This window comes from Macrotis lagotis, chromosome 2 (genome assembly GCF_037893015.1).
Source record: "Macrotis lagotis isolate mMagLag1 chromosome 2, bilby.v1.9.chrom.fasta, whole genome shotgun sequence".
NCBI classification, from domain to species: domain Eukaryota; kingdom Metazoa; phylum Chordata; class Mammalia; order Peramelemorphia; family Peramelidae; genus Macrotis; species Macrotis lagotis.
Genome location: NC_133659.1, coordinates 19,917,334 through 19,933,814, shown reverse-complemented (window position 1 = coordinate 19,933,814; position 16,481 = coordinate 19,917,334). Strand labels below are relative to the sequence as shown.

The window sequence follows — 16,481 nt, the reverse complement described above, 5'->3', positions numbered from 1 at the left end:
ACATGGCTAGGTAATTATTAAGTGTCAGAGATCAGATTTGAACTCAGGTCCTCCTGACTCCAGGGCTGGTGCTCTATCCACTGTGCCACCTAGCTGCCCCTATCTTGAAGTTTTTAATTGACTTGTCCAACATCACATTGTTATCTAAAGAAGGATTTGACTTCAGGAGTCTCTGATGCTGAATCTCATGTCTATTTTTCTGTTTTCTGTTTTGAGAAAGACTTAAAAAGGAGCCCCTCCTCCTCATATTATGGTTCTGAAGGGTAACAGACTGGTACAGAATTTCACTCAAAATGGAAAATCCAAGGAGATCATGGTATGTGTTTTTATTAATTTTCTTTTTCCTTGGGACCCACCTTTATTCTCAATTCCCTCTTCCTTTCAAAAATATTTATTTTGTTATTGTACAGAGAGAAGGGTATGGAGCATTGAAAAACACCTGTGCAAACAGAGGGGCAGAATGTTTAACCAGTCTTGAGAATACTATTTCTCATCCATAAAATGATGGACTTTGGGAATGCTATAGCATCTAAGGGTCCTTTTAGATTTGAATCCATAATTCTGAATCCTTAACTATTGGCCAATCCCAGCTTTTCCATGAAGTTTCTTGTTTGTTTTTAAAATAAGGTTTAATATGGCTGGATGACCACTGGGGCTTGTTAAAACAGAGATTCCTTTGTGTATGGGGTTGATTAGATGTTTGCTGAAGACTTTGATGACTCTCAAATTCTATGATACCTTTGCTTTGTCATCCCAGTCATTTCCAGACATCCCTCCCCGTTGTACTAGGTTTTGTGACCAAGTTAGGCAAAAGCAATGAATGAGAGGTGGGTGAGCGAGTTCAACAAGGCATGTTTCATGTACCCATAGACCATCAGTGCTCTGCCGAGAGGATCTGATTATCTGGAGCTGGCTTCCCTGGATTCGTGTGCAGGAAGGGACAAGATCTTGCTGCAGATACCTGCCAGATCCTCACCAGATCTCTCCTCCAGGCCTTCCTAGCGGTTCCTAGCACCCTTGCTTACTCATAGATTTTCAGAGGACCGTATGTTCTGTTCCCTTTGCCATGGCTTGGTAAAGCCACAAAAATCGGCTGGAGCTGAAATATTTGGTCCATTAAGGCAATTCCTGAATTCTTCCAGATTGGACGTGCCAGGAATACATCCCGCCCTCTGGTTTAGGGAAGTATCTTTCAGCTGTTCTAGGAAAGAACATTGAAAACAACCAAGTGGAGGTCAGCTACAGAGGGAGAATGGCCTAGGAGGATCTTAGGAAAAGTATACAGGGTTTATTTTGATCCTCCCTCTCCATCAATTGTTCTCTTTGGGGGCATCCATAAACTCTTCTCTTTGGGGGCATCTCCAGTTTCTTTTTTGATTGCTGAATACCCTTGGGGAAGGAAAGGTGAGCTGCTAAGGTGAGCTGCTAGGTAGCCAATCCATTTTGGTAAGAACTTGGGGTGGGGTGGGGGTGGGGCTTTGTTTTACATAAGGACTCCTGGGGATTCCAGGGTTTTTTGGTTTTTTATAGAGTTGGCCACATCCAGAGATAAAGGCAAGCATTTCTCATTCCTTCTACTAGGTTCTAACTGATTTTCATGATCATGGAGCCTCCAGTGGAAATAAAATGGTTTGCCTAGGGATGAAATGAAAGGAACCTGGAAGAATTGTCTTCATTTGAGGATGGAGAAAGTGAGACCCTGAGAGTTTAAGAAAGGCAGTGGGGGGGGGGCAGCTAGTAGGTGGCACAGTGGATAGAGCACCAGCCCTGGAAACAGAAGGACCTGAGTTCAAATTTAACCCCAGACACTAATTACCTAGCCATGTGACTTGGGGCAAGTCCCTTAACCCCATTGCCTTAAATAAATAAAATTAAAAAAAAAAAGAAAGGCAGTTGGGGTATAGTGGACAGATTTCAATCCTCTCTCTGATACTTATAGATTGTGGGCTAGTAACTGAAAACTGCAAACACTCTCAGCTCTAATGTCCTCATCTCTAAAATGGGGTTCATCACATCTCCAGTTCTCAGCCAACCCTCACAGTGGATGCTGTGGCTCTTTTGGTCTAGACCTTGGATTTCGCTGGGTTAACCAACTCACCTCCCAGCTCTGCCATTCATCATCTTACAGAGAGTATGGTCCGTATGGATCAGGGGAGAGACTGGCCCTTGAGCCATCCTGGCTCCCAGGTCAGCTGTCTTTCCATCATGCCCCTCTGTCCTTGAACTTCTCATAATGAGGCTTAATGAGATAAGGGAGGGAAAGTGTTGAGCAAATCTTAAAAAAACCCACATGTTATCATCAGTGTGGTTGTTGTTCCATGAATTGCTACCTGCTTGGCTAAATTACAATAGATTGGCGAGTCCTGTCCTTTGAAGGCCTGGGAATCCCAGGTTCCTCTCCTTGCCCATAGGATTCTTCTGGAGGGGGGGGAGGAAGAGCAGGGAAGTTCTCTAGGCATCTGGAGGAGTTAAAGGACAGGCAGAGGCTTCATAGCCAGAAAGCTAGACTAGGAGTCAAGAAGGCCTGGGGCGGACATCTGCCTCACGCCTCCTGGCAGCGCACAGAGCCAGGACAACTGCAGTAGAGCAGCTATGGACTATGTTATCCCCATCCAGAGGAAGCAAAACAAAGCAAAATAATACAGAACCCTTCACAAGCTGATGAACTTTATAGAAATGATCTCTTATACATGCCTTTCCCTTAATCCTAATTTCTTATACCCAAAATGACTAATCTGTAAACATGTTTGTCAAAACTTGAATGTAAAATGCGACTTTTCACCACTCATGGGAGGGGGGTGGGAAGGGAGGGTGGAGGGATAGGTTGTAACTTGGAAATATGCATGTGCTTATGAATGAAAATAAGTAAGTTTATCTATATAAAAAAAGAACTCTACCTCAGGAACTTACTCCCTGGGTGATCTCGGGCAAGTCGCTTCTCCTCTCTGGGTCTCGGTGGTCTACTCACTGGAAAAATGAATGTGTTTGACTAGGTAGCCTTAGGGATCCCTGATGGTTCTAAAGCTGTGATCCAGTAACCCTCAAAGCCTCCCCCTTTTCTCCTCACTTGAATTCTAAGATTTTATGATTTCTTGAGATTAATCTAATGAAGGAATACACACATATCATACCATACCATACCTTGGCATGTCATATATCATTTCTCACCCTTCTAGTCTTGAGGATATATAGGTATACAGATGTGGACACATATCTATACATCCACCTATATCTTCTATTCTTAAGGAGGATATATGGACACATAGCATATAAACACACTCATCTCTCTTCTATTCTTTTTTTCTAGGTTTTCATAAGGCAATGGGGTTAAGTGACTTGCCCAAGGCCACACAGCTAGGTAATTATTAAGTGTCTGAGGCTGGATTTGAACTCAGGTCCTCCTGACTCCAGGGCTGGTACTCTATCCACTGTGTCACCTAGCCACCCCAATCTCTCTTCTATTCTTAAGGAGAATATATAAACACACATAAATAGACATTTATAGACACATATCATATATAGATTCCTATCTCCTCTATTTTAAGGCTATCTACATATATGCATCTTGACATATAGCATACATAGACACATCTCTTCTCTTCTTAAGGAGGATATATATGCATATAGAGACACAGAGACATCTATTGTCACATCTCAAACTCACACATATATTCCTGAGTCTAGAAGGGATCCAAGATGGGGTAGTCTTGTATGTGTCAGTATATGATCTGTCCCTAGACAGGATGTATGATGTGTGCGTGTCTCCCTTGACAGCAGGGCTGCAGAGCAGAGGGTTCAGCTCTCCCCTATTTCTCTATTGTTATTAACTTCTACTTTGAGGCTTATGAAGCTTCCCAGAAATGGCCCTAGGTTTTACAGTAATTGAAAGGAAAATTGATGTCTGCGTTTACCTCCAAGAGGCAGAAAACTCAGAGGGCATCAAAGGCTGAGTGAGGGGCCCACAGACCATCCTCTGGGAAGGGAAAGAGGTAAAAGGAAGGGTTTCTTTTGAGCCCAGCTAGCAGTGAAGATGAAAGATTAGAGAGTGTGTATGTGTGTGATTGTGTGTTTGTGTGTATGTGTGTGATTGTGTGTTTGTGTGTATGTGTTTATGCGTGTGATTGAGTGTGATTTTTGTGTGTCTGTGTGTGATTGTGTGTATGTGTGGGTTTTTTGTGTGTTATTATATGTGATTGTGTGATTGTGTGTATGTGTGGTTTTGTATGGTTGTGTGTTTATGTGTGATTGCATGTATGTGTGGTTTTGCATGTGATTTGTGTTTGTGTGTGATTGTGTGTGTGATTGTGTGTATTGTGGTTTTGTGTGTGATTGTGTATGAGATTGTGAATGTGTGTGTGTGTGTGTGATTGTGTGTTTGTGTATGTGTCCCTGAGCTGTTCAGGGTAAGTGGTGAACTTGTCTGATAAAAGAACCCTCCCCATCCCTCCCCCTCGGATGAGCTGCTCCTTTCTCTCCCAAGGCCAGTCTCAGAGAGAGCCAGGAGCCCCGGGGCCAGATGCCAGGGGGCAGGCATGTCCAGCAGATGGCGGCAGCAGTTCATCAGAGAAGCACCAGATGATCTGGCCCAGGATGGCTCGGGCTGCTGCCGGGGCCCGAAGGGGAGGACGGCCGTGGGGCAGGGTGCTGCAGTGGTTAGGGAGGCTGAGTGGCAGCATCCGCTCCAGGGCCTCTCTGAGGATGCCCCGAAGGAGCTGGAGGAGGTGGAGCCCAGGAGCCCTGGGCCCTGGGAGTTGCTAGGAGACGGAGTCTGGGGAGATGCTGCCTGCCTCACCCAGGAGGAAGGCTGGGTTCTTGGGGAGGATGCTCCATGTGGGAATCTGGAGGAGATGGTACCCTGGTTCTGCACGGCCCAGGATGAGGACCAACAGGTGAAAGGAGAAAGGAGCCCAGCTGAGGTCTGAGACAGGGAAAATCTTGCCAACTATCGATGATGTCCCAAAGTGGAGAGGTCTGACTTCCCCAATCTGGGCGTGCTCCTACAAAGGCTGGATGCCCACTTACCAGGTGAGGCCTGAAGGGCACTACTGGGGGGGATCTGGAGTCAGGAAGAGCAGAGTTCAAATTCTGGCTCACATGTCCTACCCACGTGACTCTGGGCAAGTCAGGAAAAAGGGTCCGAGCCATTTGGGATGTTTTGTTTGGAGGAGAGAAGACTTGGGCAGAGGGAGGGGCTGGCAGCCTTCGGGTCCTGAAGGATCATCACCGAAGAGGGTTTTGTATAGAGTCACATCGACACCAGTTGATTTTGTTGTTTCTGGGATTCATGATCTGGAACTGAGTAGACTTCTAGGTCCACTCTATCTGAATTACCTATATATTTGGCCAAGCTCTCTCTCTGTCTCTGTCTCTGTTTTTGTCTCTGTCTGTTTCTCTCTCTCTCTCTGCTCTCTGTCTCTGTTTTTGTCTCTGTCTGTTTCTCTCTCTCTCTCTGCTCTCTGTCTCTGTTTTTGTCTCTGTCTGTTTCTCTCTCTCTCTCTGCTCTCTGTCTCTGTTTTTGTCTCTGTCTGTTTCTCTTTCTCTCTCTCTCTCTCTCTCTCTCTCTCTCTCTCTCTCTCTCTCTCTCTCTCCCCCAACTGAAAACTTTTAGATGATGTTACCTGTATCATTCCTAGAAAGTCAGTCATGGGCGGCCTCATCATGGCCTTTCTTGTACTCCTAAGCTGCTGGTTTTTACTCATTATTTTCTCCTATATCCAGGTGGCCAAGTCTTTCCCCTTCCCAGGTCTCAGTTTCCTCATTTGACAAACAAGGGCCCTGGATGAGATGACATCTGTGGTCCTTTCCATCCCCTATCTATGATTCTCTGACTAAACCCTTCTTTTCCTTAGCCTCTGAAAGAAGGGCCTCTGGGTTGTTCTCGAGATTTATACCCAAGCCAAATCTGGAAGGAAACTGCCGCCCATATTCAGCCCCGGCTCTTGAACTGGTGCTTGTCCCCACTGAGATGGCTCCTTTTTTCTAATAGAGAGCTCCCTTCCCATCAACACTTCAGCAAGACAGAAAGAAACCGACTTCCCATCCTCATACAGCTTTGATGAGAGTTTTCACTGTTCGGGCATTTCTTTCTGTGTCACCCATTCTGTTTGAAATTCTGCCCTTTTCTGACTTCACTTCCTAAGTGAGCTGCCGAGAGGCTGGGCCAAGCACAATACGCCTGCCCCATGCAGCATTTTCAAAGTATTCCCTTGCAAGCACAGCTGGGGAAACAAAACGCTTCTGGATCCCTGCGAGAGTACTGACCATTCTTTCCATGTCCAGGCCCCTGGTCCCAGATGGGTTGGAAACCTGTTAGTTTGGACTGCCAATCTCGTGTGTACGCCTCGGTCCAACCTTCTGGATTTGCCAGGCCCAAGGAATGGCTGGTCATTAGCCAGAGACTGCACAGGTTGGGGTGCTGGGGGTGGGGGCTGCTTCTGGCAGGATCAGACCAGGGAACCTTTTATCCAAATATGGGAGTTGTACAACAAGGGAGGTGCAACTGAGCTGACTCCCCCAATTCAAGTCAATTTAATTCAACTCAATTTGTTTTGATTTGATTCAGAGGCACCCTGGCATCATGGGAAGGGACTGAATAGGAAGACTATGAAAGGCATGGGGGGTCACATACAAAGACAGAGAGGTGGGGGACAGAACGTATATGGGGAAGAGCAGATAAATCAGTTCATCACCAGGGCAGAATATATGAAGAGTAACGTGAAATCAATCTGGAAAAAGAGAGAAGCAGAATGTGAGGGGCTTCATAAATAATAATAATAATAATAAATATTATTTTATGTTAAGAAGGAGCAGTTGAGGCTTTTAAGACATGGTCAGATTTTTTTTTTTAACAGGCGAAATCTGACTTGACCTGGAGTCAGGAAGACTTGAGTTCAAATCTAGCCTCAGATACTAGCTCTATGACCCTGGGCAAATCACTTCACTGTTTGCCTCAATTTCCTCATCTATAAAATGAGCTGGAGCAGAAAATGGCAAACTGCTCTAGTATCTTTGCCGAGGAAACCCCACATGGGGTCACAAAGAATCTAACCTGACTGAACAGCAATAAATTTATGCTTTAGGGTGGATTAGAGTGGATTAGAGACTAAAGGCAGTCAAATCAATCAGGAGTCTCTAGGTGAGTGTTGAGGGCGGGGACTGAGACAGGAAAGTGTTTTGTGAATGAAGAGATGAAAAGAGAGGACAGAAATTATTAGTAGGAGTCACAATCCATTTGTTTCCCTTCTCTGATGATGGGTCTGGGTATCCTGGACACTGTTCAGTTTACCCCTCTGTCCCCAGCGCCATAATTCTGGGAGATGGAGAGGAGGTGGTTTGAAATATTATCTTAGATTGTTTTAATTTTATTTTTTTAAGGCAATGGGGTTAAGTGACTTGCCCAAGGTCACATGGCTAGGCAATTATTAGGCACCTGAGGTCAAATTTGAACTCAGGTCCTCCTGACTCTAGGACTGGTGCTCTATCCACTGCTCCACCTAGCTGCCCCCTCTGGATGGATTGCTGAGGAGAACTTCCATTGTGGAATGTCTCTCCACTGGTAGGCACCACTAACTTATCTGCAACTTAAGCTCTTGGTGATTTGCTGGGAGCATGAAGTTAAGTGGCGTGCCCCAGAGTTGCCTCTGAGTTCAAGTAGACTTTGAATACTTTATCGCTATCAGTTTTCACACGTGTTAACTCCTTCTGTCTCGATGATGATCTCCTGAGGGAGAGCGGGAACAGAGGTTGTCATTCTGGATAAACAGAATTGAAGGTGAATTCCCAGAAGTCCAAGCAGCAAATCCCCATGTGTTTTCTCCAGTATCATGCTCTTTCAGGTCAACAGCTTCCAGGGCATGAGAGCATTTATTAAGAGCCAGCTATGGGTCAAGCTTTGGTGATATACAGTAGATAAACATGGGGCAGCTAAGTGGTGCAGTAGATAGATCATTAGCCCTGGAGACAGGAGGACCTGAATTCAAATGTGACCTCAGACACTTAATAATTATCTTGCTGTGTGACCTTGGGCCCACTTAACCCCACTGCCTTGCAAAAAAAACCCCAACAAAAAAATGCATTCAGAAAACCATGAACTATCCTCTACCCTGCAGAAGCTTCTATCATTCTATCATTCCATTTCCCAATCTGAATCATTTTCACCCAGTGCTTTGGAATCAATCAATCAAAAGTCATAGATGAAGCAACCATAAGAAGCTAGGCACTGGGAATACAGAGGAAAACATGAAAAGAATTCCTGCCTTCATAAAACTTACATATCTCATTCTAGCTACCTGTCTCCAAGCAACCTTCATCTGATGCTTTGGAATCAATGGGTAGTTCACATTTATTAAACACCTACTGTTTGCCAGGTTCTGATACTTATCTAGACATGTTCCTCCCACCAACCCAGGCCCTACCAGAGAGATTGGACAGCACAAGGAGACAGTTCCTTCAGCTCCTTTGATGGTTGGCTATCTAACAGCCCCTGGCCCATCAGCCCTGCGGCAAGGGATTAGACATTGATGAGGACACAGATGTTCACTACATCCTTGTTTACTAGCTGCTGAATACAAGTTGGCTACAAGCTTTTGGTCACCTGAGATATGTTCAGTTTTTACAGAGCAATGGTTCTCTATGGCATTACCAGCAGGTTTTTATTTCTTTTTCTCTCCTCATAAAGAAAGGCAACATCTGGAATTATTTTTGCCCCATGTCTAATGATGCCCATGCTATCTTTCCTCAGCCTTACCCATCACCTTAAGGTTTGGGTCAGACTGTCTCTGCTTTGGACAATTGCTCATTTGTGTGGGAGCCTAGAAGATGCCTGAAAAAGTAGCCTTGAGCTAATGAGCTTCATTCTTTCCTTGGAAGCCTTTGGACCTGGACTGTGGAAGCTGCTGATACGTCAGATTTGACTTTTCAGGGTGGTCTCCAAGGTCTCTTGGGAACTGCGTGGAGAAAGGGGGCAACCAATGAAAGGACAAGTGAGGTGTCTTTGGGTAGAAGAAAGGGGAGGTTGAAGGAGGGAAAGAGAAAGAAGAATGATCATTAAATGGCCATGACCACCAAGGGGACTTTTTAAAAGAAAGGCAGCAATATATGTCTGCTTGGGTGTATTCAACTCATCATGTCTGCCAATGGCAACCAGTGGGGATCTGTGAAGCTAGAAAGTTGGGAAGAGGTATCATTAGGAGTTGGGGAGGGGCAGGAATACCTTCATACAAAGAGGCAGAGGTGAAGAGCGAGGGCATTCCAGACAGGGAGGATGGACCAGTGTGGGAGGAAGATCTTGTGTCAAAAGAGCCAGAAGGCCAGTTTGTCTGTATCATAGAGCCTGGGAAGGGGAATAAAGTATAGTAAGGACAGAAAGGTGGGTTGGGGTAAAGTTGTTTTGGATACTTAATGAGGAGCCGTGAGGGCTGAATGAGTAGGAATGGGACAGTCAGGTTGAAATTAAGGAAAAGGGATGGGAGAGGCAAAAGACCTGAGGCAGCAAGACCAAATACAGCTGAACGGGCATGAGCTTAGGCAAAGTCATTTTGGAGGCCCTCTTTTCCTCATTTATAAAAATGAGGAAGTTGAACCAGATTAGTATTCTGAAGTCTTTTGGTCTCAGGGCTCCTTGATACTTATAAAATGATTTATCTCTTCCAAAGAGCTTTGGTTTCCATGAGTTATTGCTAGAGATGTTTACCAAATTAGAAATGAAAAAGTTTTAGTATTGTTCTAAAAAATAGGTTCGATCTCATGGACATTCTATAAATGTTTTGGGGAACACAGATGGAGAACCCCTGGACTAAATAAATCTTAAGGTTTCTTCTACCTCTGGTTCTGTTATCTCATGATAATCTGAGCCAAAATTTGAACTCGAGGGAGTTCCCCTCCTAGCACTCTCTCCACTGCTTCACACAGCTCCCTTTCCAGAGGGGGGGAAACTGAGGCTGGTGGGTCAACTAAATGGTTCAAGGTGACCCAGCTTTAACTAGGGTTCTTTCTATCACACCTGGTTGCCTCTCACTGAGCCCAAACTCTCGAGTTATTAATGATTACCAGGCCCATAGATGAATTCATTCCAATTCCTCTCCCCCGGATGGAGGACCTCTTTGGAAAGTTCGGCTTCTGGTGTCAGCAGATAACTCACTGATGAGGGTGCCCTTCAGATTCACGTCCTGGAATTCCCTTCCCCCTCCACCCTCTGTGCTTCTTTATCCATTCCAGGTATCCACTTTTCATTCCTGTTGGCTTTTATGAAAGAATGTCAGCCATGTGAAGGAGGCATTCCAGGGCCTGCTCCAGTCCAGGACTGGAAGGTTGAGTTTCAGAACACTTTTTTTTTTTTTAACAGGAGTTTAGAGCAGAATGGGGAGTGGTGTGACCTTTCAGCATTACACAGTTTTGTCTGGGGTTTCGTCTACCTTTGCAGGTAATTAATTGCTCAGCCTGTTTATTTTTCTAGTCGACTCTTGTTTGGTTTCCACAAGGCCCCACCCCACAGCAGTAGTATTTGTCCCTCTCCTGCCTATTCCTACATATGGTCAAAATCAACTTACCTTCCGGGTTGCTGACATGGGCAAATTTACTGCTGGCAGCCACCGGCAGTCTCCCAGTAACCCTTTGTTTAGGGAATGTTAGTGCATTGCATCTGATAGCAAATGTACCGTCTGCATCTCCAACCATCAGAGAGGCCACCATCGACCTATTGGGATTGGGGACCCCAAGTGGGAAGGTTCAGAGAAAGAGAAGAGCAGCTTGGGGGCCATCCCAGGCGACTGGATTAGGACTAGCCCAGGGGAAAGAAGAAAGAAACTTGTCTTGAAGCCAGGAGGCTGGTACAGATCTCCCCTCCTGCTATTTAGGAAGAATATTGCCTTTCATCAAGCCAGTGGCTTTGATGAAATTATTTATCGTCTTTAAACTTCACACTAAGGACTGGTAGGAAATGTAATGTCCTCATGTGACAGAAGGGGAAAATTGGGACCCAGAGATGGGAAGTGACGTGCCCAAAGGCAAATGGGTATAGGAGGTCACAGAAGTAGGCAGGGTAGGATAGAGGGGAAAGAGCTCTGGATTTAGTTTAGAGGGATCTGAGTTCAAATGTTCCTTTATTCTATTTTCCGGCTGTCACTAGAGTAAGAGATCTCTGAGGGCAGGGATTCTGTTTTTGCCTATCTTGGTATCCCCAGGCTTAGCCCGATGTCTGAGGAATGGTAATTACTTAATAAGTGCTGGTTGATTGAGTTGTTTGACCTTTGGAAACAATTAACCATTTCCTCCTCTGCCAAACGAATTGGATTAGGCACTAGCCTAACTTCTGACTCTGGATCTGGAACCCAATATTTCTGGGGAAGGAAACGCAGCACCTTGGGCTCTGGTTGACAAGCGATGTGACATGAAGCAAGTCAGCCCCGATTTTCTCATGGACAAAGATCAGATAGTCTTGCCTGTACTTGCCCACCTTACAGGGCTGCTCCACAGGGAAGAATACTTTGTACACTTTAAATCGATACAAAATGCTCATCTATTGCTATCACGGAAAGGGTCCCAGAGTCAGAGCCAGAGGATGTAGGTTGGAAACTTGGCCCCCACCACTTCCTAGTGATGTGATCTCCAGCCAGTCTCTCTGTCTCTCCCCATCAGAGCCGGTTTTCCTTATCTGTAAAATGGGGGTGATAACACATTCACTCACTCCCCATCTCCCAAACTGGGTTTATTGTGAGGCTCTCACCAGTTCATGTAAACCAAGTGCCATTCCTGGTTCTAGATCTTTTTTCTAGATCACTTTTACAGTTTGAGATCAACCAAGTGAGTCTCGAGAGGCAAGTTTCACAGAGTCCCCTCTCTTTGTGTTGTTGTTTCATACATCTCCTGTCGGAGACTCAGTTTTCTTATCTATAAAATGGGAAGAAGACACCATTCAAAAAAATGAGAATTGGACTCAGGGGTCTCTCAGGTTCCTTTTAACTCTAGGACTACGATTCCAGGATCCTCTGAAACACTTTGCTATGGATAAAGCCCTCTACTTAAATGCTAGCTCTATCCTCCCTTTATCTCCCTGCAGACAAAATTTGAGATGGTTTAACCCCCAAAGCTGAGTTTCAGTTTCCATCCTAATCATCTCCTTCCTTGTTAGGATTCTCCAGCTAATCTTTCCAGGACATTCAGATGATTATCTTATGAAATTAGTCCTTCAATAATCATGGTAAATAAAAGCTAATTGAGAAATTCCAAACAGGGAAACCTCTAAAATACCTGTCTACCAAACTGATTTCCCCCCAAGATATCACGGGTGCTTGCTTCGGGGGAAAAAAAATACAATTATTCTCTCCTCTGGGGTATCGGAATGTGGCCAAATAGGGGAATTGCTAAGCTATATTTAAAAACGTTGCTTTTAAAATTGGTTATAGCCTCTATCGGATTGTCTTCTTGTGGGGGGGGGAGGGGAGCAGGGAGAGGAGGGAGAAAAAAATGATAAAACTCAAAACCTTGAAAATAATGGTCGGTAGAAACTACCATTGCATGTAATTGGAAAACAAATAAAATTGATTAGAACAAGGGCAGGGGAGCTTTTTCCCTACGTTGACCCTGGGAGGCAGCCGGCTTGGCTAGGAATTAGAGCAGGGATTCTGACTTGGACCGCCTCTCTCTGGGCCTCAGTTTCTCCTAGAACAAGCAGGCACTATTTCCAAACTGTCTCCCCAAAGGGCCCCTCCTCCGGCAGGTGCTAGGGAAAATACAAGGCTGGGCTTTTCTTCACCCTTTTCCCTGTCGGCTTCTGGGAGGAACGGATTAGGCCGACAGCGCTCAGGGCCTCTTCTGATTGGTTAATCAATGAGCGGAGTGAACGAAGAAGAAAACTTCGAAGGGAAAGCGAGTCACAATCTCTAAAGGGTTAGTGAATGGTTTTTATTGTGCCCACGGCGTTGCCATGAATATGCATGAACAAAGACCCTCTTTCCTTTGCCCGGGGCCCCTTGGGGCTCCGGGGGCCGCGGGTCGGAGCGGGCGCGGCGGGAGCGCGGCCCAGCCCCGCGGCCAGTCACGCCGGGGCCGGCAGGAGCCGTGGCCCTGGCTGCGAGCCCGCGTCCCGCCCGCCCGCTCCGGCCGCGTCCTCGGGCGCTGCGCTGCGAGCTGTGGCCGTCCTCGGCCCGAGGCCCCCGGCGGGCCGGGCCGGGCCGGGCCGCGGCGGGAGCGGGCGCCTGGGTACCGCTCTCCTCCGCTCCGCAGGCCGCTGTTTTGGGGAGGGGAGTTTAAAGAAGTTCTGCAACGGGAAGAGCCCAGTCTCTGCGCCCCCTCCTCTCCGATTCCCCCCGGCTCCTGGCACGAGGCGATGCCTAAGAGGCGGGGTACGCTATCCGTCAGAAGGGATCCCCGCTTCCCCAGAGCAGAGAGCGCTTTTCCTAGGAAGTTTAAAGAAGTCCTGAAATGTTGCGCCCAGTCTCCGCGCCCCCTCCCCTCCGACTCCTGGCACGAGGCGACGCCTAAGAGGCGGGGTACACTAGTGTCAGCTCCGCAGTCAGAAGGGGGTCCCCGCTGCCCCGGAGCAGAGAGCGCTTTTACTGGGGGGGAACGGTAAAGAAGTCCCGAGATCCTAAGAGCCCAGTCTCCGCGCCCCTGCTCTCCAACGGCCCCGACTCCTGGGACGAGGCGATGCCTAAAAGGTGGGGTTCGCTACCCTCGGCTGCGCCGTCAGAGGGGGTCCCCCCTTCCCCAAAGCAGACAGCACTTTTTTCCTAGGAGGGGAGTCTACACAAGTCCTGCGAGGCACCCCCCGGCTGCTGGGACGAGGCGATGCCTGGGCTCGGCAGGCAGGAGCCCCGGAGGAGGGAGTCTTCAGGCCGGGGCGCGTTCCCTCCCCCCAAACTCTAGAGAGGCGGGCAAGGTGGGGGCGGGGGTGGCTGGCACAGTTTTATTGGACTTCCTCAAATACGCTCGGTCCCGGGTGGAAGTGTCAGAAACGAAAAGCGTACAAAAATTATATCCTTTATTACAAAGGGCGGGGCTCCCGGCGGCGCCACATCTCTTATTTACAAACAAGGCGGGCGGGGGCCGCGGGGAGCCGGGCCAATAACTTACAAAGGCGGGAAGCGCGGGGGCCGGCGGCCCCGGCCCACAGTCGCTAGGTCCAGGGGCGGGGGGCTCAGAAGGCCTGCAGCTGCTGCGTGAGCATGAGCTGGCAGCCGCTGTTGACGTGGTTCATGACCTTCTGCTTGAGCTGCGCCACCTGTTCCCTGAGCATGTTGGCGGTGGAGGCCAGCTCCGAGTTCTGCGCCTTGAGCGTCTTCACCTTCTCCTCCAGCCGCGCGATGCGCTCCAGCTTCCGCTTGCGGCACTTGGAGGCGGCGATGCGGTTCCGCATGCGCTTGCGCTCGGCCTTGATGCGCTCCTGGGACTCCATGTCGATGGGCGACAGCGGCGGCGTCTCGCCGGGCATCTCGGGCACCGTCTGCGGCTCCTCCTTGAGCGCCTGCAGCCGCGGGTGCTGCAGGCCGGCGGCGGCGGCGGCGGCGGCGGGCGCGGGGGGCGCGGCGGGCGCGGGCGGCGGCGGCCCGAAGCCCAGCGCGCCCGCGGGGCCCCCCGCGCCGTAGGCGGGCACGGCGCCCGGGCTGAAGGGGCTGAGGTTGGCGTAGACGGGCGGCTCGCTGTGCAGCGCGCCGAAGGCGGCGGGCGCGGCGGGCGCGGGCGGCGCGGCGGGCGGCGCGGCGGGCGGCGGCAGCGTGTTCTGGCTGTGCAGCTCGGCCAGCGCGCGCACGAAGCCCTCGGCGAAGCCCTCCTGCTCGTCCGTCACGTTCTTGGGGCACAGGAACTGCGTGGGCGTGGGCGTGGTGGTGATGAGCCCGTTGCCCGACTGGATGATGAGGCGCTCCAGCTCGGGCGACGCCAGCTTCAGCAGCCCCACGTCGGGCGAGGTCAGCAGCTCGGCGCTCTTGGGCCGCAGGTGCGGCTTGAGGCTGCCGCCCGGGTCGGCCAAGTTCAGGGTCAGGCTCTGCTTCAGCGCCTTGGCCTGGCCGTAGCCGTAGCCGCCGCTGTCGGGCTGCGCGAAGGCGTTCAGGGCGTCCTCGTAGAACGTCGTCTCCATCTTGGCGCTCATAGAACGGGGCCCCGACGGCGGCGGCGGCGGCGGCGCGGCCCGGGCGGCGGGCGCCCGCTCCCGGCTCCCGGCTCCCGGCTCCCGGCTCCCGGCTCCCGACGGGGCGGCCGCGGCCGGGCCTGGGCCCTCGCTGCGGCGGCGGCGGCTCCCGGCGCCGCGGCTGCCCCCGGTGGGCCGGCGGGTCCGGAGCGGGGGGCCCGGCTGCCCCCGCGAGCGAGCCCCCTGCGCGCCCGCTGCCCGCTGCCCGCTGCCCGGCCGGCCGGCTGCCTGGCTCGCTTGGCCCGTCCCGCGCCGCTCCGGCTGGGCTGTCTCGGACACACTCAGTACAACTCTGAGCCCGACTCCGGCTCGGAGCTCAACACTTATCTGCTACCAGTCACCCCCTAAAAATAGCCCATGATGTCACCCCCGCGCCTTCCCATTGGCCCGCGTCGCCCTCGAGGGGGCGGGCCCGCCCGTCGCCATGGAGACCCCACCCTAGAAGATTCTTCTCCCGGGCCCCGCGGAGGCTCACGGGATGAGGTAATGCTCCGCTGCCCTCCTACAGTCGGGCCCTTCTTTCTCCCCGCGCTCCCCCTCCCCTCCCGGGCCCGCCCCGGCCCGCCCGGTGCATTGTGGGCTGACGTCTTGGGGTTGGCCCGTCTCGCGACGGCGGTCTGGCGGCTCGGCCGGAGGCGGGCTCCAGTCTAGGTTCGGTGGGGGTGGGGGCGGCGGAAGGCGGGAACGCTCCGAGGGTCGGCGGGGGGGGGCGGGGGGGGGACGGCGGCGCTCCCGGAGGCGCGGGGCGTCCGGACCGTCTCCTCGGCCTCCGGGGCGCGCCGCAGAGCGGAGCGTCCCCCCCCCAACGTCCCGGCGCACCCGCGTCCCCCCCCCCCCCCGCGCCCGGGCCTCCTTGGTACGGTCCTCGAGGCGGCTGGGTCCCGGGGGCGGGGCCGGGCGCGGGGAGGTCTCGCGAGAGCCGTCCCAACACCCCGGCGTCCCGGGCCGGTCGGGGCGCGGAGCGGCGGCCCCGGGGAGGCGGGGGAGGGGCGGCGGCCTGGGCCCGGCCCCCGCCCCGCCCCCTCCACGTGCTCCTCGGCCCCCCGCGGCGCGCCGGGGCGCGTGTCCGGGTGTCCGCGGAGGCCGCGGGCAGCGACCCCCACAGGGGGCCCGCGATGGGGCTCCCCCCGGCCGAGCCCCCCCCCCCCGCCTGGGCCCGGTGCGCCCCCCGCCGCCCGCCCGGGCCGCGGGCCTCCACGGGGCGCTGGGGGCGTGGGCACCCTGGAGCACCCCGAGTGGGGTCGTCGGGTGTTAGCAGCACCGCCCCCGGGAGGAGCCCGAGGCAAGGCCACGGCCCCCGCCGGGAAGGGGGGCGCAGGCTGGGGGCTTGGGTCTTCTGCACCGGGCTTCGGAGGTT

At 51.5% G+C, this 16,481-nt stretch overlaps 1 protein-coding gene and 2 long non-coding RNA genes across 6 annotated transcripts in view; 2 read left to right on the top strand and 1 right to left on the bottom strand.

Moving 5' to 3' along the window:
• The window catches only part of LOC141512410 (uncharacterized), a 49,010-nt gene extending 47,663 nt beyond the window's left edge, over positions 1–1,347 (top strand). For all 3 annotated transcript variants that reach the window (XR_012475487.1, XR_012475489.1, XR_012475488.1), the window contains 2 exons: positions 221–316; positions 871–1,347. This is a non-coding gene — a long non-coding RNA (uncharacterized LOC141512410). The remainder of the gene's footprint in view (positions 1–220; positions 317–870) is intronic.
• An 11,769-nt stretch (positions 1,348–13,116) lies between these two features.
• On the bottom strand, positions 13,117–15,155 carry JUN (Jun proto-oncogene, AP-1 transcription factor subunit). The gene has a single exon (XM_074221314.1). It carries the CDS (start codon positions 15,083–15,085, stop codon positions 14,135–14,137), a length of 951 nt encoding a protein of 316 aa, XP_074077415.1. The 5' UTR covers positions 15,086–15,155; the 3' UTR covers positions 13,117–14,134.
• Positions 15,156–15,706: 551 nt separating this feature from the next.
• Positions 15,707–16,481, top strand: part of LOC141512407 (uncharacterized) — a 38,575-nt gene continuing 37,800 nt past the window's right edge. Inside the window, exon 1 of one of the 2 annotated variants that reach the window (XR_012475480.1) lies at positions 15,707–15,775. This is a non-coding gene — a long non-coding RNA (uncharacterized LOC141512407). Of the gene's footprint in view, positions 15,776–16,325; positions 16,479–16,481 lie in introns of those variants that run through there. The other variant, XR_012475481.1, reaches the window with a different exon arrangement.

Bases quoted from the DNA above. Each gene is read 5' to 3' on its own strand.
- JUN (XM_074221314.1), bottom strand. From the start codon at position 15,085: ATGAGCGCCAAGATGGAGACGACGTTCTACGAGGACGCCCTGAACGCC.